Genomic DNA, 24,301 nt, shown 5'->3' with positions numbered 1-24,301 from the left:
CTATTCTGGCAAAAATGCTTGGCATTGCAGGAACCATTAATATTTATAAATGCTAGAATGTTGCAGACCCTAAAATTCTTCTATATTTGAAAATCTTAATGTCTGAATATTTTCACATTGTCTTCTCTCCTTTGTTCACATCTGCATGCTTCTTTTGTTTTCTTAACTCTGTACTTGATTTTTTTTTTCAATTTCTTTATTTTTTCTTCTGGCTCTTGTGGCGTCTCTTCCCCAGGTAATATTTTCAGTCAAACCACTGCAATAAATGTTGTATTTTAACTTGGTAATTACTTCTGTAAGCCATTCTTAAAATGTTTTAATTGATTTTTCTAACAATGGGCCTTCTACCAATTTTCAGATCTGTTAAAATACCTCACCATCATCACTACCACTCCAGAAAAAAAAAAAAGAAAAAGAAAAAACAACCCAAAACACAGAGAAGATCTAATCATTAGAAAAGATGCAGGCTAAAGACAGCAACCCACCAGATGGTGGCTATGGATGGGTTGTGGTAGTGTCAGCCTTCATGGTGATGGGCTTCACTGTTGCTGTCCTCAAGACTTTTGGTCTGTTCTTTGTTGAAATCCAACAGCATTTTGATGAACTTGCAAGCTCCACTTCCTGGATCACATCAGTAACTATTGCCATCTTTCATTTAGGAGGTAGGTAGTAGTACCCTTCTAGCATTTTATTTTAATATTTACTACCCAAGCAAGTTTGGAAATCTTCCTTAAAAAAACCCCAAACCAGAAATATGTAAGGTATAGACTTCCTTCTTCTGTCTCTACAGAAAATACAGAATATTTTCAGAAAATTGGCATTTTCTGCCTCAGATACGGAATGGGTTAATACCAGAACTTTATAGACACAGGAATCTGATTGCCTGAAAAAAACAACATGCACCTAAACTCATGATTAAGTTTTGCTACAGGCTTTGAGTTAAACTCATTAGAGATAATTCTGATAGCAGCAGAGCTTGTTGAGTTAAGCTCTTAAAACAGTTTGTGCAAAGTCACTGATCTCAGAGCGACTGTCACTTTTTCAAAGTACTTCAAAATGCAAGCATTGTGACCCCATTTATCAGGTAAGCAATCTGATACCAAAATGATTCTCAGTCCTGCTTTTTCTCACTTCTTTTTATCTTCATCAAGATCCCTTATCTTTGCATATATTCCGAATTCTCTGTCTTCTTTACCGCTCTTAGTATGATTTCAAATTATTGATCTACCAGAAAGCTCATAGAGTGAAAAAGAAAAAAAAATCCATTCATTCAGTGAGAGAGCTCCATAAAGACATGACCACTCAAGCAGAGAATAGGGGATGCTTTGATGTTCCCAGTCAAAGGCAGTGGGCTATGGGAACAGGTCAAATACCACATCATACCAAATGAAGGAGGGAAAAATAGGAAACATACTGCATTTGACTCAACTTGGTTGTTTAGAGAGTCCTTGGTGCCTTTGTAAACTGCATGATCCTTCACTTGATGTGAGGATTCCAAGCATGTGCAGGCTTGAACTGTACAGAATTTGTGAAGTCTGCTCTGCATATTCTCACAGAGATATATGGTTGCAGTATGTAAATATCCTTACATAATAAATGCTATCATAATATTGTTTCTGAAGACACTTCATTCCATAGACACTGTATAATTACATGTATTCTACTCAGCCCACACCTATCAGTATTATTGCTTGGAACTTTAGTACTTCAAACATAAAGAGCAACTGATCTTTCTTTGAAAGATGTATTCAGAAGGGAAAAAGAGTAACCCAAAGTCAAAGTAAAAAGATAAAATAAGTCATGAATTGAATTTATGAGTTCCATAAACTGCTATCCTTGATGCCTCCTTTGCAGTAACATATATAATTAGCTGACAAAAATAATTGAAAAACCTACTTCATAGACCACAGAAATGAATAAATGGTAACCTATCCATTTGGTTTACAAATTAAACTGACATATTGTGATACTACTTTGTCATTCAGTCATTTGAACTTCATGAGAAGAAAAAGCCAGCCTAGGAGGAAAAAAATTAACAGCTCTGTTTAGTTAGGTTTTGCTTTATTGTAGCATATATTTACATTCTATAGGAATGTATCAAGGAACAGAGCATATAACACAATAATATCAAGTATAAACCAGCAGAAATATATTTGCCTAGCCAGGTGTGAGGCAGGCTTACTTCACGGAAGGCAGTCATAATATTCAGCAGAAATTGTTTTTCATCCTTTGAAATCCTTTGAAAATAATAAAGCTTGGTGGTCAAACATTCCAAACCCCCCTCTGTATAGTAGTTTATAAATGTCTCAGGTCAATACATAATTGTCTTCATCTTCTTCTGCCTTTGCTTCATTTATAGGGACCACAAGACTTCCTGATGAAGATCACCTGAGCCTCCAGTTCTTTGAGCATGTTTCCTGGCCTGGCTTAGTCTTTCTTAATGTGTATCTCTGGGAAACCTTAAGTGTCACTTGGCTCAGTATGAAGGATGATCACTGAATTACTATTTTTCCCTATTTGGATCCTTTCAACAGCAGGTCTGTTTCTTGTGTGAAAGGAGAACATGTGCTTTCACTCCCAAGGTCTGCACTTGCAACAGGCTGTTCAATTTACCACAGCAAGGATTCTCCCCATCACCTTCACCAGCCTTCTCTTGATACTGATGTATGCCTCCTAACACCTTTCTCTGGTTGTCATCCCTTTCCATTGCTTGTACATTTTCAGTGTGTTGCCCTTATCCTTTCAGACTCTGGAGTCAAGCTATTTTACCCATTTCCAGTTCTGTGGCTAGCGTCTTTGTTACTATCCCATGTTTAAGTTCTGGCTGTTTATTCTCCTTATTTGCTATTTAAAGACTGAGATTTGGTAATATTTCAGCTCCAGCTGCAGATGTTTTGCTTGTCTTCAAGAATTTTTATGGATGTTATTCTGTGTCTACTTTTCTCTTCTTCTTTTCTTTATCAAATTGTATGATTCACCAAGAATCATACAATGATATGGATAATCTCCTCTCTGTAGAGGAGACAAATCCCTCTGCAGATATCCCTTTGAGGGCCCCCTGGCACTTTCCTTGAGATAAGAAAAAACTACTTGCTTAGAATGACTCATGTTAGAAAAAATATAAGCTCTTCTTCTTATCTTTTTAGACTATTATGGGTTAGCTTTGATTCTTTATAATTGGTTGTCCCAGACAAAGAAAGGTAATGTAGTTGGTCAAAATGTGTTAACCCTGTTTTCCATTGGTTTACTTGTGATCCCCCCAAACCCTATGAAAGTACACGTGTGATCCCCCATCTTTGGATCTGTAGCCTGACCCCTTCACGGATGATAATAAAGCCTGTGGAAAAAGTCTGAGCTGCTCTCCTGGTCTTTTGATGCCGGCTGGAAACTCAAGGTTTCTGTGAGAAACCATGAAGCTGAGTGCCTGAAAGGCCAGCAATCACAAACCTTGAACTTTCCCCTGCTCAACAACAACAGGGCAGGGGGCACAAGAAAAAGTTACAACCAACTCTTAAGATAATGACTGAATTTCAGTATCATTTTTGCATGCTTACAAAATTACCAGATTTTTGCTGTAAAAGCTGATGAGACAGTTGAGGTTTGTACAGCTCCTGCCAGGTCTTTCTGCTGTCAGACAATGTACATCCTGCAGATTTTGCAACAAACTCTGTCAGTTTATTTCACTCATCCTAGCTACAAAATTCTCTTAATTCCGATCTTAAAACAGGTGTATGTACCTTCCCCTACAAACTACTACAAAACCTTCCTTGCTGGCTGCTCTCTTTTGATCATGGTCTTCCTACTTATTTCAATTTAGAAGCATGGTCGCCGTTAACCGAATTCCATTTTATGCATGAGCTCCAGTTCCCAGGATATTTAACAGATTGAAAGGAGCTCGTTCATGCCAGGTAGTACTTGGGAACCCCCTAGTGGTCATGGCTATTTAGAGAAATCCTACGGCCTTGACCTCGACCCTGTGATGCTGATAGGAAAAACAGCCAGGCAGTAAAACTGATCCTTAATCAAGCAAAAATATCTCTGACGTTTCAGGTGTTTCCAGACAGTGACTAGAGACCAAAGCAGCTACTACACCATCAAATCTGTATCACCTGCACCTTTGCCCTTGTGTTGAAGAGCCCCTGAACTCTGTTCAGAGAAACTGTACCACTAAATAAAGATTTAAGAAATGAACTGCCAATTTTATGCAAAAAGTATTACCACAAAATAAACTATAATTTTTGGTCCTTTATAAACTTTTAAAATTCCATTAAGGGTTGGTTTTTGAAAAATTCTAAAAAACAAAAGTTAGTTTTCTCCAGAAAATTTTCATGCCAGCCATATCAATAACACATTCTCAATAGTACAATTTTTATAAATGAACCTATAGGTTCTGTGGCTGAAGTTTCACTTTCTGCTAAAACAGTCCATGAGATTCTGTCTTGTTGGTAGTTGTATCCCTACATGAAAATCAGCAAAACTGTCCTACTACAAGGAAGGCACTAAAATGCTCTTTCCCTTTAAAAGAGTCCACATTTGTTGAGTGTATTTTCAAATCTGTGCCTCAGGGACAGTCATTTCTCTATCAGCAAGTATACAATTTTGAAATTTTGGTTGACCTCCTACCCCATCCAGCAGAATTAAGGCTGTTTGTGTCGAGCATTATAAGGGTAGCCTTCCTCTAAATGTTTTATTTATTTGGCCATGTTGATCAGATTAATGTTCCTAATATGTTTCTCTTTCTCCAATTTTTCTGCTCATCCAGCCCCTGTTGCCAGTTCACTGTGTGTACAATATACCCATCGGACAGTTGTGATCACTGGAGGACTTCTGGCTTTTTCAGGAATGGCACTGGGATTTTTTGGACTCAGCATGGTGTGGATGTATGCAACAACTGGCTTTCTACAGGGTATGAATTTATGGCTTTGTTTATTTATTTTATTTATGGCTGTCTTCCATCAGCAACTTATTTGAGGATGCTAGTGGTAGCAGTTCTAAAATCTGGTATCTGTTTTGACTTTATGAGCAGTCAGAACAAGCAATGCTCTTTAAAAGTGATATCACTCCCGTCCCACTTTGGAAATAAGAATTTGTGTAGGAAACCTGCAACAACACAGAATACAAATACTTAGATGCCAGTAATTTACCTGAAAATTTTATGCAAGTAGAAAATTAAGTGTTTTATTTTTCATTCAGATATAAGAGCTTTGTGAAGTTTTAAAAAATCTACATAAAGGGTACTGAAGTAAAAAGGCACGGAGATCGAAAATTCTATACTTTCTCTCAACTTATGTTTTGAACAGAGTCCCAGCCTTTCATTTGATTCCAAACCATTCCTTTACTCCCAGCAAAATCAGGCCAGAAAATTTTCTCCAACAACTAGCAGATTTTCCTGGAACAGGAAGCAAAGCTAGCAGGGAATGAAATAAACCATTCCGAATTCCACACTGGATGCCTGAGAAAATGTCTGGAATTTGAGCCCTTTGGCAGTCCTGGGCTGCCAAAGAGTCTAGGGAACCATCAAAATAACTCTAAGTTAGAGCAGGTTTTAAGTTTGCTCAAAGCAGTCAAGCAAGAAAATAAGAGCAAACAGAGGCAATAGACCAGCTTGCTTTGTGTCCCTGAACACTGTCTACCCTAAACACAGCTCAGCTTAACCTCCTGGTCTGACCTAGTACCAACCTGAACATAGACAGCATGGGATCTGAGATCTGTCCAGCTTCAACCCCATTACTATGTGATTTCTCACACACTGACTAGTTGTGAAACCAACTTTTTTTCTTTTTTTAAAATGAGATTGTAATAATGTATGTACCTAATGTTCTGCTTTTTCTTTTGAATATATACAACTCACAGAATATAATGTCACAAATACACCCTTACATTTACTCCAGCTAAGCTCATGCTTCTTCTAGGCAAAAATATTTTTCTTCTAACACTTTTTAACTTCACAAATGTAGAGGCACTGACTGCTTTAATTTCCACCTTCGCAAAATGCCTCAATAGTGTTTAACCAGTGCTATTTCTATTTATGTTCTTCAGGTCTTGGCATTTCTTTTTCATGGACACCAGCCATTAGCATTGTTAGCCACTATTTCTCCAAGAAAAGGGCTTTGGCCAACGCTATTGCCAGTGCTGGAGAATGCGCCTTTGCATTCATGTTTGGACCATTTTTCCAATGGCTGATTAGTCAGTATGGATGGAAAGGTGCCCTCTTGATCATAGGTGGCATCCAACTCAATATTTGTGTCTGTGGAGTACTGATGCGACCCCTGGAAAGCAGCTGCCCCCTTAAGGCCAGGCATTATGAAACTGGAACACCACCTGGCAACAGTGCATCCAGGAGAGACAAAGAAGATAAGTTCCCCATCATGCACAAAACCTTCAACTGGATGCTTGTGAGGAGACCAGAATTTGTACTTTATGCCATTTTTGGTATATTAGCTGCTATGAGTTTTTTTGTTCCTCCATTATTTTTAGTTCCACTTAGCTACAGCCTGGGAATAGATGAATCGTGGACTTCATCCCTCCTATCCATTTTGGCCATGGTGGACTTTGGAGGCAGACTGCTGAGTGGCTGGTATGCCAATCTCCATGTTACCAAAAGCATTCATTTGCTGGTAATGACAATTACATTGATGAGTACTTCCCTGATGCTGTTGCCACTGGCTAACAATTACCTTTCCTTGGCAATATTCACTGGCTTCTATGGATTCTTCTTTGGTACAACAGTCGCCATTCACATTACAGTGCTGGCAGATGTTGTAGGCATGCCAGAATTTGACAGTGCTCTAGGGCTTTTCATGCTCATTCGAAGCACTGGAGGTTTTGTGGGGCCTCCTCTTGCAGGTAAGTTAAGACAACTCACTGCCAAATACATCTTAAAAGAAGAAAGGGGAATGGTAATCCAAACTGAAAAGATCTGGATCTGCACTCAAATTTCCCCTTTTTTTTTAGCTGAGGGATATTTGTGCCAAGAAGTACATAAAAAACAAATAGTTTAAATCCTCTTCAAAATATCTTGCTCCCTCTCTTCTGTGTGATTTTAGAGATACCACTTCAACAAGAAAAGAGAGATGAAAGGCAGTGTTCACATGATGGTCTTGCTTCCTGAATCCCACATAATGCCACTTGATGGCCTCCAACTATCTTGCTAAGAAAGTGCGCCTTTGGGACAAGTAGCAGACACAATTTCAGAGAAGAAACTGAAATTTTAGACTAGTGATGTTGCACAAATGCTGGTGTTGTTGGGAGGGCTTCTACAGAAGTTCAAACTGAACAGCCTGAAACATTAGGCTATGCAAACCTCAAGGAAATATTCAGATAAATGCCTGCTGGTTTTAGACAGCATTTGAGCCAACTAGTATAATAAATAAGGAAGGCAGTACATAAGAACAGTGGGAAGACAGAACAGACAATAAGACAGCACATGGATTTATGGGCTGGCAACAAAATATAGTCATCTTGGAAAAATGCAAGACAAATGAACTGCAAGCTGTAGAGACTTTTAAAAAGTGATACAGTAAAAGAAATTGACCAGTGTGACTTGTACAGTGCAGATCTGAGTCCTCATCCAAAGACCATTGTTCACGCACTACAAGTGACTTCTGTGGAAATGACATCACTAATGGGTTGCAAATGAGTTAGACTGAATACTGGAAAATTTTAATTCACTTTGGAAAATACAGGAACCAGAAAGATTCGTAGAGGGTTTGAGACAGAAGAGTATAAAAAAAATGTGTTGGAAAGATCTGAATAAAATACAATTTGTAGTGGCTGGTCACTAGTACTGATTTTCTGGGAATCGGTGCAGCCCCCCCTTTCTTTTTTACCCTTCTACAAAGAAGGTGTAGAAGAGCAGGGAACCCCAAGTGCCTCTCAAGCACTAAAAGATTTGAGCTCATGGTTCCTGTGCCTATATAGGGCTGAGCTGAGTTTAGAATGTGGGCTAGGGAGTACCCTAACCATGGACAAACTTCCCACAAGCAAGTAACCTTCATCAGCCCCCAAAGGAATGTGCCATCATACCCTCAGGGCAGCTGACACACTGCTGCAGTGTCACTACTGTACTAGAGATATTTCAGTGTAATACACAATAGCATTGCATATTTTGGTTGGCTTAAAGCTCCCTGAAAACCAAGGGTTTTTGTTAACATCTGTGACTCTTTGTAAAATGATGAACCAGAAACCCACAACATGTTGGACAAATTCTCCAACTTTGTTTCCAGCAGTTGGATCTCTTTTCCTTCTTTAAACTCACTCACTCATGCTGTAATTATGGTCCAAATTACAGCAACTGGTGACAGCTACACCACAGAACATGGAGCTATTCTCATACTCAGCTGCACAGTCTTTTTTTTTTCTGCCAATACCTGCACTGTCTGCCACACTTTAGGTTGGAAACTTCAAACTATGTAATATACTGTTTCACTAGCAATTAACATATAAAAAGCAATGAGATATGAATTGTGTTCAAACTGAAAAATGCTATACTGGGGTGATGTTCCATGTGCTCATGATGTAGAAATCTGCAAGACAAGTATGTAGCTAGTACACTGCCTTTGTAAGAGGATATATTCACACTGCTGAGCTAATTCACATTAGCCTGTTTTCCATCATTCACATTCCTATCATATATTTCTCTCCAGGTCTGATTGTGGACATCGCTGGAGATTACAGAGCAGGCTTCTACATGGCAGGAGCCACTCTTGTCCTATCAACTGGATTTTTAATTTTTTTAGATCGATTCCAACAGAGAAAAAAAAGAGGAGGCAAGATTAGAACTAAACCAGAAAAGTTAACATTACCCTACCCTTCCCTCCATATCCTGAAACATCAAACTAGAAGGTATTGAGAGCACAGTGTAGTGGTGTGACTACATGAGACCTCTGACAGCATTTCGGGACATATGGAAGTGTTTTATTTTTTCCAAACTCACTATTATTAGGATTTACAAAAGAACAGAAGTTTTGGTAGGAATGTTTGAAACAAAGGAAGAAAGTAATTAATTTACATGCAAACTAGAGCAGTAACCATTACCATATAATTTTGATATTGAAGTTGCATTTTGACTGAGCAAGTCTTCAATAGAGTCCCACAGGGCTGTGCTAAATGAACTGGGGAAACCATGGTCTAAATTAAATTGCTATGAAACATGAGTGCAGAAGATAGAAACTCTACCCCCAAATGCAGACAGCAGCTATCACTAAAAAAAGAGGAAAAGGCATCAGCTCACAAATGCTTACTTGGGGAAGTAGTGCCCAGAAAACAAGTATTTTCAACAACTTGGATAAAGCACAAGTAAATGAATACAGTTTTGAGCTAAAAGTCTCACAGAGTCTCACAGGTCTCTACAGAGCAGTGCTGGAATAAGATAAATAAACAAACCTGATAAAGGTAAAAGTTATATGAGTAATAGAAGAGAGAAGAGAGAAATAGAAGAGCAGTAGAGAGAAATCAATCCTAAATATCAGAAGTAAAAAGCAAAATACAGCCACACAAAATGAAGAGGGATCAATGAATAGTAGAGGAAGATCAAAGGCTACAGTGGACTTCAAACTGAGTAAGAATCCCAAATGCAACCCTGTGTTAAAAATACTAAATGTCTTTCTGCGTTACGGTAATACAGAGGAGATAATGATACTTGCAAGGCTTTAACTGGAAGAAGTACATGTGTTACAAAGAATTAAATGGAACATAAATGAGAAAATTACGAAAACAGTCTAAGAAAAAAAGTATAAGAAATAAAGTTGGCCTGGTTTAGAACACAAAAAGTTTTACAAAGCATGAGAACAGCCTTCAAATCCATAATAGGCTGAGATAAAGAAAACATGATTAATTTCTTTCCTTGTTAAGACAATTGGTAATTGTTCTAATTCACAGAAAGGCAGTCATGTAACACAGAAAAAGCTTCACTGTAGCCTGTTAAAGATACAAAGCAAACTATGAATGCAAAATATGAAAATACAGAAGTATCAGAGAATAGGATCAAGGATGTAAATATATGTGCTTCAGAGCAGTAGGATGGGCTAGATAACTTCCTGAGGTCCCCTTCAGTCCCACATTCCAATTATCCTAAGGCAAATACTTAAGAGTAAATACTCTATTTATAAGAATAAAAAAGAGTCTGTATCCAAACAACTGTTTCTTTTTGTAATTTTACTCTGTCAGGGGGAAGACATAATTTAAGGGAGAAAAGGCTGAATAACATTTAGAAACATTGAAAGGGAAAAAACATAGCACTTTAAAGCCTTCAAACTATTATGAATATCATATCTGCCCTAATTATAAACTTCAGAAATTTTCACCATTGAAACACTTCCTCTGTGAAGCTGAGTTTACATAAATCTCTCATCTGCAATAGTCACTTCTTGTCTCATAAGAACAGGTATTTTAAAAATTTAACTTAGAAGGAATCAGCTGAACCATTAATAAATCAACTACCTGTGAGGACTTGAATGAAGAACAAGTATTGGAAGGAACACACCTGGGTGTGCAAAGTCTTGTAGTAAGGCTCTCAAATACCTCACAAAATCCTTTTCAAACTTACACATTGAAAAATTTGGGTTTTTCTGGGAGTATTATTCTTCAGTCTTCTGTAGTGTTCCACTACTTAAAATTACTCTTCATTTTATACTGGAGGTATTAACGTATTACTGGAGGTGGGAAGAATGGGGAAATATTTAATAGATGCAGTTTCCACCTCTGGCATTCTGTTAGAATTCTGTATCTCATTTACAGGTCCTATCACCAATTTGTTTTGACATGTCCTGATGTTTGACATGGACAGTAAAGAAGGCACTCAGTGGCATGCTGTGCTGGAAGAACAGGGGGACAAGGAGTAGGTCAAGGGAGATGATTGTTCCCCTCTGCTCCATGGTTGTGCATAGATTTTGGAGTACCAAACACAGGAAAGAATTTGACAAAGATGACTGAGTTTGGCAGAGGATCACTGAGAGGCTGTGGAACCAGGGCTGGTTCAGCCAGGGGGAGCAACAGATTTGGGGGCACCAAACAGAATCCCCGGCACCAACAGGAGGAATAGAGGAGATGCAGCTGGGCTGCTTACAGCGGTGCATGGTGTGAGGGTGAGGCAGCAGCAAAGCTGAAACACAAGGAGCTCAGGCTGAAGCTCTGAGGACAGCCTGACTGCATGGACATGGTCCAGCGTGGTTGGGCTGATTATATCCTTGGGGCTTTCACGGCCCAAATTAGTGAAGTCCTGAGCAACCCATCTGAGCTCAGAACTGGCTCTGTCAGAGCTCAGGCTGGAGATTTCCCCTGGTTCCCACCAGCCTGAACAGGATCTTGTGAGAAATGAAAAGTCATACATTTATTTTCTTTGCTTAATGCAATAGTGTTAGTCACTTGGACACTCTGTCATCTTGTTGCTATTTATCTGTTAAATGGCACAGAAGAAGTAAAATTATAGAATCATGGGATATAATGAATTGGAAATGCTCAGCCAGGATCATCAAAGTTCAACTCCTGACCATCCCAAGAGTCACATCATGTGCCTGACTGTTGTCTGAATGCTTCCTGAATGCCACACCACAGGTTTGGTGCAGTGACCACTTCCCTGGGGATCCTGTTCCAGCGCCCAGCTATCCTCCGGGTGAGGAACATTTTTTTGATATCTACCCTGGACCTCCCCTGACACAACTTCAGGCTATTTCCTCAGGTCCTGTCACTGGTCACCATAGAGAAGAGATCAGTGCCTGCCCCTGCTTTTCCCCTCATGAGGATGCTGAGGACCACAGTGAGATCCTCCCTCAGTCTCCTCATCACCAGGCTGAACAGACCAAGTTACCTCAGCCACTGGTCACATGGCTTCCCCTCCAGACCCCTCATCATCCTCACTGCCCTCCTTCGAGCAATAGTTTTATTTCTCTCTTACCCTGTAGCACTCAGAAGTGCCCCCAGCACTGGAGGTGAGGCTGCCCCAGCTCAGAGCAGAGCAGGACAATGCTCTCCCTTGCCTGGCTGGTGATGCTGTCCCTGATGCCCCCAAGACAGGGTTGGCCCTCCTGGCTGCCAGGGCACAGCTGGCTCGTGTTGAACTTTCCACAGACCAGGACCCTGAGGTCTCTTTCTGCAATGCTGCTCTTCAGCCTCATTCCCCAGTCTATACACACATCCAGGGTTGTCTCATCTCAGGTCCAGAATCTGACCCCTTCCCTTGTTAAACTTTGTTTGGTGACCTGCAGTGTGTCAAGGTTTCCCTGCAGGGCCTCTCTGCCTTCAAAGAAGTCATCAGCTCCTCCCAATTTAATGTCTTCAGCAAACTTACTTAGTGTTCAAGTCCTGCATCCAAGTAATTTATGAAGATATTGTAGAGCACCAGCCCTATGGTGGAGCCCTGTGGAACCCCAGTAGTGACAGGTCACCAGTCTGATGTCACTCCATTCACTGAAACCATTTGGGCCTGACCATCACCCAGTTGATCACCCATCACATGATGTGTTTACTCAGTTGTATGCTGGACATTTTGTAAAAGTCCAGGGTCATCTGGGAGCTGATCATTCTCATAGTCATGGTCCTCCACATCCAGGCAGTGGAGTCCCCTTAGTCCCTTATTGGTGTTGAAAGTAGAGGCAAAGAAAGCATTAAACATCTCTTTCTTGTCCATGTCCCTATTTGTGAGGTGACCATCCTTATCCTGCAACAGGCTGATATTATTTCAAAAAAGCTCCTTTTATTGTCCTCCTCAATTGCGGCCAGCTTCAACTCCAGCTGAGCTTCAGCCTGACAGATTTTCTCCCTGCAGTGGTGAGCAGCATGTCTGTGTTCCTCCCACATCACCTGACCTTGCTTCTGCTGAGCCTACCCCTTCCTTTTTTGTTCTACCTCCCAAAAAAGATTCCTGCTCAGCCAAGCCATCCTCTGCCTCACCTGCTCGACATTGTGGAATTGTCTCCTCCTGTGTCCTTAGAAGATGGTGCTTAAAATGTGACCAGCCCTGACAGACCCCAGCACCTGTGGAAGCATTTTCCCAGGGTAGTTTGCTCACTAACTCCCTGTAGTCTGGCTCTCTTCACATTCAGAGTTCAAGTACTGAGTGTTTGTATTTTGAAACTGCTTTTACTTCAGCTACAGCTGAAGTAAAATATTTCAAGTTAAATTTCACTGGACTATTACTACAGGGATTACTTTCATCAAATTTGGGTAAGACCTTTAAGATCAAGTCCAATCATCCACCCAGCACTGCCACTGTCACCTCTAAATCCAAACTACATCACCCAGTGCAAAGTCCACACACTTCTAAAACATCTTCAGGGATGGTGACACTACCACGTCCCTGAGCAACCTATTGCAAAGGACTCCTTGATACAAGTTCTAAGAATGTAGTCACTGTTGACTATACTAATTTTCTTTGAGAGATAGCCTCAGAGGCCTAGATCAGCAGCCCACATGTAAGGAGTTTCTTACTCCAGAACAGTTAGCAAATTACTGGTGGAAACAGGATTGTGAGGCTTTAGAAAGCACTGCCATTCTCTTGAAGCCAGGTATGGCCTCCTGAAATTACACACAAGGGAAGTCATAACTCAACCTCACCATGACAGCAGCCAACTGCATCCAAACACTTTTCATCCATGGTTGATCATCCTACTCTCATGGAGAAAGTCACATAAACCTGAACAATTCCCTGAGCTCAGAACCTCCAGTTTAACACAGACAAAGTAGAAGTGAAAGAAAACTGTTAGAAAGATGTTCAAAAACATGGTGGAGTAATAAAGGTGCCACTGTAATCATGGCATCCTCTTGGCACAGCTTCTACAAGATAAAGACTACCGTTCTTTTTTTAGTGTTAAGATTCAGAGATGGAGCAGAGGGATGACAGCTTCATTTGGAAATTACTTGAGGAGGAAGTTTCCGTCATGAACCAGGCTTTCAGGATGAACATATTTATTGTGCTTGTGCAAGGCAGTCTATAGGACATGTTGCTCCCTGGAGGGGCCTGCAGTCAAGGTAGGAGCAACTTGAGGAATAACTTCTTTTCAAAAAGCTTCAAATCTGGCCTATTGTGGAACTCTTCAACTGACAGTACCTCCTTCAACATAAGTCCCCAAACCATGGAGAGACAAGGATCCTCAAGACAAACTGAAAGGGATATAATTCCTTATTTTCTCTTACTGTGCTACTGGTAATGTAGATTTAGCAGTGAAATATCTGTGAGTTTCCACTGCATTTCCCATAAAACTCAAAACTAAAGTCTTTACTAAATCAGGTGTCAAGGTACTTGTGTTTCTTTGCTCTGGGTGCTGTAAGAAGTCTCAAATATCAAAGAACTATCAAGTGAAGTAAATTAATAAAAAGCCCAGGATCTTGTCCTAGAAAGATGGAACCATAATGTCAACAGCACAAAACCAACCAGCAGCTATTCTTTTTTTAAAGGTCTGGCCTGTTATTTCAGTTACACCAGAAGCATTCACTTCCCACCTTTCACTAAGATTTATCCATGTCCTGGATTTGCCACACGTTTGGCTGTCAGAAAAAACTGCGTTACTGTGGGATTTCTCCAAAGGACTCCTCTTTCATCCTCTTCTGAAAAGTTGTCTTTGAAAAGGTAACACCTTTGGAATTCATATGTCAATGCCAGTGACTTTACACTGATGGAGTTAGCAGCGCTACATCATAGAAATAAGATTTTGTAAAAAGTTTGGGATCAGAAGTTTGGGATATGGTGTTTCACCTCCTCATCCATCCAACTCCTCAACAGAAGCATTCTGCACTTACGTTCCAGATCGCAACGCAGATCCATGAAAAAGTTGGGGTTTTTTTTCCCTTTCTTGTTATACTATTAACAAGAGATTAATTCAGAACACATAATATTCAAGCAGTTGACATTTTACCCCGCAAATCACTTGAGACAAGTAAGGGTCAGAGACTGGTTTTGCTACATGAAGAAATCACATGAACTTTATTAGTGTTTTGATTCTCACAAGATCAAGCAGTGCCCTTCAGTTATCATCCTCTTCCAGAAGGGAAGATTTTCTTCAGGAAAATGCATGATCTGATAAGGAACTTTACAACATTTTCAGAGTGCACAAGGCCTGGCATGTTTCATGGGAACTTGAGAGACTGTGATAGTGTCCGCTTACAGTTTTACACACATGGATATTTACAGAAGCTTCCCTGCACCTCTTTTACCTTTGAAATTCCTACTGAGTTCCTCTGGGTTAACTTGCCCAAATTAGCAAGTTTATACTCCTCAGTGCTCATTCTTCCTGTACTCTTTATTTTCCCCTTTGCAAAAACTGAGCTGCTTCAAACTTTAATGGGTCTAGCAAAACCAACTAGATCCTTCTGGCACTAATCACAGAATGAGTTTGGAAGGCACCTCTAGGGGTCCTGCTGTCAAACCCCCTGCTGCAGGAGAGTTGCTTGGAGCTGGATGCCCATGACTGTGTCCAGATGGCTTTTGCAGATCTCCAGTGGGGGAGACTCAACAAACTCTCTGGGCAGCTTGTGCCACTGCACAGTCACCCTCACAGAAGAACAGGTTTCCTGATGTTCAGAGAACAGAGCCTGTGTTTCAGACCACTCACTGCCTCTGGTCTGATCACTAGGCACTTCCATGGAAAAATATATAAAGACAGGTCAGATTTTTACTGTAATTAGTAAAAATACAGAAGCAGCCCCACATTAGTTAAAAAATGTTGATGTTAATACTTTTAATCTGACTTCCTAACGAAATGGATGTTGGTCACTCACATTATCTGATCTTTCTTATTTTCTTTTGAATCTGTCAGCCATTTTCACCATATTTAGAGCCCAGTGCACAGCTTCAAAGTGAAAACTTACAAGTGTTTAATCCTTCAAACTGAAAAAAATCTGGAGAGGGCCAGAGAGGCTCAGATTAATGATTCATTAAGACAAATGAGAAGCAGAACATGGTTCTCTTATCTGCTTGCTCTTTTGGCAGTAACTAACTTCTGGTGTATCACAGAACCCAGACCTCTGAATCAATCACGGACTGCGATTTCTTGCCTGACCTTGTTAATGGAATTACTACAGTGTTAGCACAGGCAAAGGCCAGGCTTCATTAGCTCTGCCACCCATGGGACAGACCCTCTTTTGTTGCAGTATTTACTCTTCAGTACAGAATTAAACTGTATTTACCCTAATATAAGACACTTCTGTCACAGGGTAATTATATATATATATATATATATATATATATATATATAAAACATATACTAGTTAGCACAGTGTTTGCACACTGTTGTTTGAACTGTTGCAACTAGTTGCACAATGCAGTTTGCACAGTGTTAAAACGGTGCAAAAAGTGTGCATAAACAAAGCTATAGTAAATACATGCAAAAATACCAGTCCTCTAACAAAATAAGCAGCCTTCGATCAAAACATGTTTGCATCTAGAAACAGTCTATCCACTCTAGGAGCTTGTATTTATTGGTCAGGTAAGAAGGTGTTGGGCTGTCTTTCACAGCACATGTAATTAATCAAGAAATAACAGATTTTTCTGCTGCTTCTTAAGAGGGAAGGATCCAGAAGAAAATGAGAACTTGTCTCCTTGCCCCTTTCATGCTAATTAATGCATTCAGAAGCTGTACTGAAAGGAATTTAAACTCGTGATAGTCATAAGAGGACAGACCAAAGGAGAAAAAAAACAGACCAAGTCAAAGAAAGCTGCATATACCTTCAGTTAACAGACAGAATACAGGTCTAAAGGAGGTAAGATTTATAATTTTTTTTGTTTTACAGAAAATTTTCAGCTTTGCTTAAAAATTATGCTTTAGAAGAGGCTTCACTGTCTCTAAGTGAACTCAAAATGTTTTCTTTCCTTGGCCAGAATTCTCTTCAATAAAGTAATTGTGTTTTATAATTTACCTGTTTAGGGTAGGTAGATTTAGTGGGATGCTATCAATTAGGATCTGTTGTTATGCTCTTCACATTACAGAAACATGATTACATGTGGACTTTTTTCTTTACTCTATTTGACTGAATAGATTTGTAACTGTTCAGACAGTTATGATTATGACTGTAAGACTGGGAATAAAGATTGTAATATAAATTCCTTACACATCTGAGTTTAGATAGTCAGCAGACATAAATCAGTATTCCCATCTGAAATTCAACAGATATCTGAGTCTCCAGTGACTGAAAACCTGAGTGTTTACAGGGAATAGCAAAATAGAAAAAAAAACCTATTTGTAAGAACAATATTTTTCTTCTCCATAGTTTTTCTTGTGCAGGTAGATTGCCTTTTTCTCTATATTCTATGTTTTGCTTCAGAAGCCTGCCATCACTTGGTGCCTAAGCAGATCACATCAAATTCTGCAATCTCTGTTACACTCAGTTGCAAACACCTTGATATCAGTGCTGATACTAATATATAGATTATAGTTATGGTCTTGAGCTTTATCTTAAATTGGGACAGTTGCATGTGTATATTGATCTACTTGATTCTGAAGATATCGGATTATCCTTCCTCTCTAAAATGCTCCCATCAAAACAAAGAAGCTGAAAATATGCTTTAAAGGTAATGAATTATTAATCACACTGATACACTGTGCTTCTACCCTGTAGGTTTAAGCAAGACCAACCCCACAAGATGCCCAGAAGAAATAACCACCTGGATGGCAACTATTTTAGAGGGAAAGGACACATCTATTTTGCAGCAGAGGAGTAAGCACAAATCAAAACCTATGTTAGCATGTAAATTGGTAAAAGAATTTGCATTGAAAGAAAAACAGACAATTGTATCAAAAAAAGTCACTGTTGTATATAGATGGGGTACCTTTTAACAATCTTACAGTTCTCTCTAACGTTTGTCACAGTGCAATCCTAGCCCTCAATGTTAAGAAAAATCAGAATTGCAGAATTCAAGAATCTAGAGTTAATCATATGATCAGAAGTCATTAGCCTTTACCAGGTTTATTGAGGCTTATTTAGAATTTACTTTTGAGGCTGTTACAAGGTGATCTGTATACTAAATCTCTAGATTCACAGACCTCTCTTTGGAACCTCAAAGGGACATTGTCTCACCCTAAAGAATGAGGCAAACCCCCCAGAAAAAAGGTTTTTAAAAAAGCATAAGATGCCATACAACTGTGACTCCCACATTGTTTCTAGCAAGTGTTTTTTATCTTTGAATTATAATAAAATATGTTTGGGCTGGGATTATTAGAGACACCACCCAAATGGTGATGATTTATTACATAAAACAAGTAATTCCAGTGTGCTTGGCATATCTGGAAGTGAATTGTGCTGCTAGGTAGTGGCTTACTGACTTGTTACAAATGAGTCCAAACTTAATGACTTGTTGCAAACACTCATTCTGTGAGATACTAGCTCCTCCATCAGTCCTGACAAAAAGAATAAACAAACAAACGAAAAAGCTCTCTAATAGTCCATCCAAAGCAGCTCAGTTCTTAAAACAACCAACCAAAAAATAACAAAAAAAAAAGCTACCACCACTAAAAAAATATGGCTAGTAGGCATGCTCCCCTCTCTCTGCTGTGAATTCTAGTAGCTGCAATTGTAAGTAGCTTTTTTAGATATGCAAAAGTGACAATCTCCTTCCAGAACCAGAAATATTCTTGATATGAGCCTAGATTCCTAGCAGCACAACTTCAGCTTTAACTGGAATTCCAAGAAATTGTATACACACTTTCTTTACTAGCCTCTGAGTAGTTAGGGAAGGAATTAGATGGCAAATGTACAGTCAGAAGTATCAGCTCCAGAAATGAAATACATTCTGGGGGTGTACAAGCTCGTGGATGGCTAAAACAACATAAAATACAACAAACCACATGTCTAAAAATGTAGAGAGGGCACCAGCTGCCTGGAGAAGTAGTCCCTCCAAGTTTCAGCTCTGCTAGCAAGAACAGCAAAACCAGTGGAGCCACCTCACAACTTCAGTGGCATCAGAAAGTGACTGCTGTGAGCTCTGTTCTTGAGTTAAACAGGTCTGCAAGCCGCACAAAGTCTTCAAGGGGCAAGGAGCAACTTACAAGATCCACATACTTGGAAAAAAAAATCCCTTTGTCTCCAAGGGGGTTCAAATAGCACAGAGGAAGTTCAGACAAAAAGGCAGCTTGGCCTGCCACACAAATCTGCTTGCATCTCCTTTCAGGCTTTGTAGTTCACAAGGAAATACTCCTTCATGAGACTTGAGGTCAGGGAAAATGACAGGAAATAAAGATATAAAGACTCTCTGATAAGTCACATGCACCACTACTCAAACCTATGGAAAAGCCTGGGGTAATTACTACAAGACAACTAGGCATAAGGTATACAGAATTATGTTAGAATGATTTTATCCTGATTCACACAGTATTTTTTTCCCCCATACTCTTTTCCCTTTAATAATTTCACATATTCTTCTGTTCCTGAACAGGCAAAGAACAAAAAAAATGGGGAATGAATTCAATATGTCTCAACAGGGAGGATATTAACACTAAAGGAAGGGGTTTTGTGACTAAGAAATTTGAAATTACTTTGTCAGTTTGCTTTTTGACACAAAGTGGAACTGTGCTGCTTCTGGCAAGTCCCCAGTGAGCAGTGGGAAGGATGTTTTACAGCACAGTTTGGAAACCATATTTTCCCTAAAATGACCCAGTGACACCAAAACTGTGCCTAGTATGTCATGCAAGAACTAAATCCTTATAGAACTCTTTATGAATAATTCAAAGTTTCTTAGTCATGTTTTAAGGCTGTAATGTGTTTTATGTATCAAAACACCTTCCATCATTAGAAATTGTTGCAATATGATGCAATCAGGATGCATTTTAAATACTTGCTGCCTACAGAAATGTAGCAAACAAACATGAACTGCATCATTACAGATGTGGCATTTATTTCACATTCATTTCCAGTATCACAATACTATGATTTGCTAGATTTACAGACAGATATGTTTTTGGAATCACTAGTCACTGGAAAATAATTATTTTCAAAGCAATTTATTTTTAAAATGTTTAAGAACTTAATAGAGAAATTATGTATCAGATAAATCTACAGAAACTGGCTAAAGTTATTGATATGTTTTCGATTTTCTGAGGTAAATTCTGCTCCATGCCTTCCTCTGATAAAAGGAAGCTGACACAAACTTTTGGTCTAACCATTCTTGCTCCTAGGAGGATGCATGTAGTTGTGGTGCAAATTATTTTGTTTTGCTTCCCCAACAGAGCTCTGGGTATTGGACTTTTCATTTTGGTGCTGGCAATTTTACTTGCTTTTGGCTGCTGGTATTACAGAAGACGTAGTGGCTACAAAAGTCTGCGGGTAAGTGTGGCAGCTCATCTTCTCTCATGCTATTATTTTGACAACATATTTCCTTGATTTGCATGACATTAATGCAGAGAACATCAAATCTGTAACAGGACCTCATTATCTCAGGCAGTATTTGCACTGACACATGTCATAGACAAAACCACTCAATATGAAACACAACCTGTCCAGAAGAACTTTCAAGTCAGACAAAGGGGTAAGAGGAACCAAAGCAAAGGGACATGAAAACAGTTGCCCAACTTTGTGCATCACATCAGTAAAAAAATTATTTTTAGGAAGAATTCTAAATTCTTCTGTATCCTTTCATTTAATAAAAATGTAATATATTCACTGTTCATAAGATTTACCCCTAAATAAGGACAGATATGATTAGAGTAAACCTAGGAAGCAGAGAAGAAAAATAAATGTTACAAGTAGGTAAATATGCTCACATAGGGGTGGATGTATGATTCATCCATATAAAATCTGACTTGCAATTTTAAGATTTATAAAAAAAAGTGGGACAGGTTTGAGATTTGTTTTCTAAAAGCAAAAATTTTCTAAAATTTCAAAAATTCTAAAATTTTTGTTTTCTTTTGTTTTACCTTAAAAATATTTTCATTTGTGTCTTCTTTGAAAAAGTTTTTAAAAAGGTACAATCCTTCTCGTATCATCTGTTGTTAGAAGTCCCAAAGCTTTATTTTTGAAGTTTTGCTCCCTCTCCTATGGAAGGGGAGATATTTTTTTAATTCTTTAAAGTGAAAGCTTATTATAGTTCAAGCCCAGACTGCAATTAATCACTATGTAGACACTTACTCCTTGCGCCACCCTGGTGTGGATGGGAATTGGAAAGAAAAGGTGGGTTGATATAAGAACAGGTCAATAATTGAACCAAAATTGAACCATCTACTACTACTAATCATAATAATGAAAAGAAGAGAAAGAGAGGAGTAAAACCCCAAAGGACCAAGTGATGTCCAATACAGTTTCTCACCATCCCCAACTCATGCCATCTCATTCCTGGGCAGCAATCAGCCCCTCCCTGCCAAATCCCTTATTTATATACTGAGCATGATGTTCTCTGGTGTGGAATATCCCTTTGGCTAGTCCAGGTCAGGAGTCCCAGCCATGAGCTGTCCCACTTTCTTGTGCACCTGCTCTGTGGCAGAGCATGAGCCACTGAAAAGTCCTTGACTTAGAGCAAGAACTACTGAACAAAAACCAAATCATCATTGTGTTATCAGCATTAGTCTCATAATGAATACAAAACAAAGCACTGTACCAGCTGTTTAAAAGAAAATTAACTCTATTCCAGCTGAAACCAGGACAAAGCTTAATCCAAGTATATGTTTTACAGTTATCTTTTAGTTATCCTCATATTTTGAAGAAGATATAAATAACTATTTGAGAATAAAAAATCCAGCAAAGCACTCATCTAAGTCAGCAAATCCATTTCCTTGCTGTTTCTGGTAACTTTGTCCCATTCTCTTTCTATCCAATTATTCAGCTATCTATCCAATATGCATAGCAAGTAGCAGAATACCTAAAACCTCAACTTTCATAGTGAAATGTTGCAAAAATATAGGCAATACTCAAAAAAAAATCCTTCAAAAATCAAATCAAATCCCTGGTTTGTATATCCTGGCAAAAAAAGAGCATAATCTGTTTTTGTATTCCTTCTCATCACAGATTGCTACTTTCTGGTTTTGAAAATAATTTTTTTTTTTGCTATTTTTGGCTAGGGGAGAACTGGTACAGAATGTATACAAAAGAAATGTTGCAAAAATGGAAAACAAAAAGGTTGGGGATTAAAGAAAGAAATGGGTGGCATAAAAAGCCAGGAGGCATTCGGGTACATGAGATGTCAGTTCCTGCATCAGTCTGGAAGCTAAAAAATGTGATACTTATTTTTCTGGCAATATAATTGGATCACATAGGAGATGGAGCATATGTCTCAGCAGAGACAGCAAAAAGTGTTAGGTATCTTTCTTACTTGCATTGTGTCTAATCCCAGATCCTAATACATGCTGTATATGTGCTGTAAAATTTTGCTGCAACTTCACAGTCTCTTCTTGCTTTCACCTTCCCAATATTTCTTTATGATCTGTCACAGAGCAAAAGCTCTAGTGTGAGCACAATTCGAAACATGGTAGGTGAGGGAGAAATACTGGACTGCAAAATGGCTCTGCAGGATTACAGAGACTTTAATTCTGTGGTAAGTTGCAACTCAAGATCTCACTTAAAACTGAGTAAGACATGGTGAGATAATACTGTTAAACAGGCATGTGATGGTTTTTCCCTTAGTGTATTCTCTCATGCCTCAATATCAACTTAGTAGGATTTGGAAAAATTTGTACTGTGAAAAATTAAAAAAAAAATCATCTACTATTTAGAATGCTTATTCTAAAAGTTGTCTTCAATTTACATTTATTCTTAAATTGTATGATCATTTTGCAATCTATTAGAATGATGCAACAACTGAATGCTGAAATATACTGAAAAACCCCAAAAATTTCCCTAATTGATTTTCTGCTACTCTGACAAACAACAAATGGATTGTGTCTGGTATACTATACTCTGACAAGAATTAATCAGGGAACAGTTTAGAACTTCAGTGGGTTAGGTCTTGAGTCATTATGGACAGATGAACATTTAAACTTTCACTTTTCAAAAAGGTAAATTAATTGATAAGTATATACAAATGGGAGTGTTTAAATTGCTTTAGAATCGAGAAGAGGCTAACTTCAAACAATTTTAAATAACCTGCTCATATTTTTAACACTAGAAATAAGACAAGATGCCTGCATCAAGACTCCTAAAGAAAAGCTTCAATATTTGTCTGAATTACCAATCTAAAAACATCCCATATATATAAGAAAAATATTCCTGCCTTTCTAACACTGAAAATTCTCTATTTGGATGAACAATAGCAATAAAGTGAATCTGATGCAAAAACCAGAAAACATACTACCAAAAGAGTAACCTTAAAAGAGACAAAATTAATGAGCACAGCTTTTTTAAGTCATAGAACTGTATTTAATATGATGGTAAATAGTTTGCTGTGTGTTTAACGTCATTTTCTCGTAATTTTTTCTTGTATCTCAATTGGGATTTTTTTTTTGATCTTTCACACCCACTTTCCTTACCACAGGTACCTGATGCTCCACCAGCTTATGACAAAATTGCTGCAGATCTGTCACCACCACCTTATTCACCATGATAACATGAAATTTGAAACCCTAAAAATACTTGATTCCATTTCTTCATGCTCACTCTTTATTTCCTGTATATGCTTAACTTTCTTAAAGCTAAAATCATACAAAAGAAAACAAGATGTTTTCATTAGCAGTTGCTGAAAACTATTCCCGCTTAACTTAGAGAACTGGTCCTTGAAATGCCTTAATGAATCTGAATGTGCTTTTGTTTGAAGCTTTTCACTTCTTGCAGTCAGATTAATACATTAAGGTCATCCTGAATCCTTCATAGGTCTACATACATCTGTAGTCACACACTACTCATTATCAGAGTAAAAAGTGATGGAACCTTTTTTTTCATCTTTCTCATTTAGTTTCCCTTTCTTTAAAAAATATTAAACCCAACCCCCCCCGAAAACCAACCAACCAAAAAAAAAAAAATACACACACAAAAAAAACCACACCAAAAACAAAAACAAAAACCCCCATCTATTCCTTAGAATGTGATGTAAAAGAATCCGTCACAAAATGAAACAAACCCTTTGACTATATGTCCTCTTACAGACTGTTTTCCTCACCAGCAGTTTTAAAATTAACTTCCAAAAAGTGGCTATGTTTTACAACACACTTTTATTTCACATCACTTGTTTATGTACCTGTAATGAGTTAATTCCTTATAAAACATGATCAGTCTAGGCAATCTAGGAATTTCTGCTTGGAGTTCATACTATTTGATACTGTGAATGGATTTAATGACATCACCTTTTGTTTCCTTGTGGCAAACACGTAAGAGAGCAAACAAACTTTGTAAATATAACAATTTACATGTCATTTCTTTCTAATATGACACCACTACATAAGAAAATGCATGAAAA

General features: G+C 38.5%; 2 protein-coding genes across 2 annotated transcripts; both read left to right on the top strand.

Annotated features, from left to right (window-relative positions):
* Positions 1-162: 162 nt before the first annotated feature.
* On the top strand, positions 163-8,851 carry LOC134056982 (monocarboxylate transporter 13-like). The gene is made up of 4 exons (XM_062513948.1): positions 163-662; positions 4,763-4,906; positions 6,040-6,846; positions 8,646-8,851. Exons 1-4 carry the CDS (start codon positions 461-463, stop codon positions 8,849-8,851), a joined length of 1,359 nt encoding a protein of 452 aa, XP_062369932.1. The 5' UTR covers positions 163-460.
* An 8,721-nt stretch (positions 8,852-17,572) lies between these two features.
* Positions 17,573-23,452, top strand: MLANA (melan-A). The gene is made up of 4 exons (XM_062513812.1): positions 17,573-17,646; positions 20,151-20,247; positions 22,346-22,447; positions 23,384-23,452. Exons 1-4 carry the CDS (start codon positions 17,573-17,575, stop codon positions 23,450-23,452), a joined length of 342 nt encoding a protein of 113 aa, XP_062369796.1.
* Positions 23,453-24,301: the final 849 nt, after the last annotated feature.

The sequence above is a fragment of the Cinclus cinclus genome, chromosome Z (assembly GCF_963662255.1).
Source record: "Cinclus cinclus chromosome Z, bCinCin1.1, whole genome shotgun sequence".
Classification (NCBI taxonomy): Eukaryota; Metazoa; Chordata; class Aves; order Passeriformes; family Cinclidae; genus Cinclus; species Cinclus cinclus.
This window is presented reverse-complemented; position numbering and strand designations above follow the sequence as displayed.

Excerpts from the sequence above, each read along its gene's own strand:
- LOC134056982 (XM_062513948.1), top strand. The coding sequence starts at position 461 with ATGCAGGCTAAAGACAGCAACCCACCAGATGGTGGCTATGGATGGGTT. Across the intron at positions 4,907-6,039 it reads AACAACTGGCTTTCTACAGG|GTCTTGGCATTTCTTTTTCA; the intron begins GTATGAATTTAT and ends TATGTTCTTCAG. Across the intron at positions 6,847-8,645 it reads TGTGGGGCCTCCTCTTGCAG|GTCTGATTGTGGACATCGCT; the intron begins GTAAGTTAAGAC and ends ATTTCTCTCCAG.
- MLANA (XM_062513812.1), top strand. The coding sequence starts at position 17,573 with ATGCCCAGAAGAAATAACCACCTGGATGGCAACTATTTTAGAGGGAAA. Across the intron at positions 17,647-20,150 it reads ATCTATTTTGCAGCAGAGGA|AGCTCTGGGTATTGGACTTT; the intron begins GTAAGCACAAAT and ends CTTCCCCAACAG. Across the intron at positions 20,248-22,345 it reads GTGGCTACAAAAGTCTGCGG|AGCAAAAGCTCTAGTGTGAG; the intron begins GTAAGTGTGGCA and ends GATCTGTCACAG.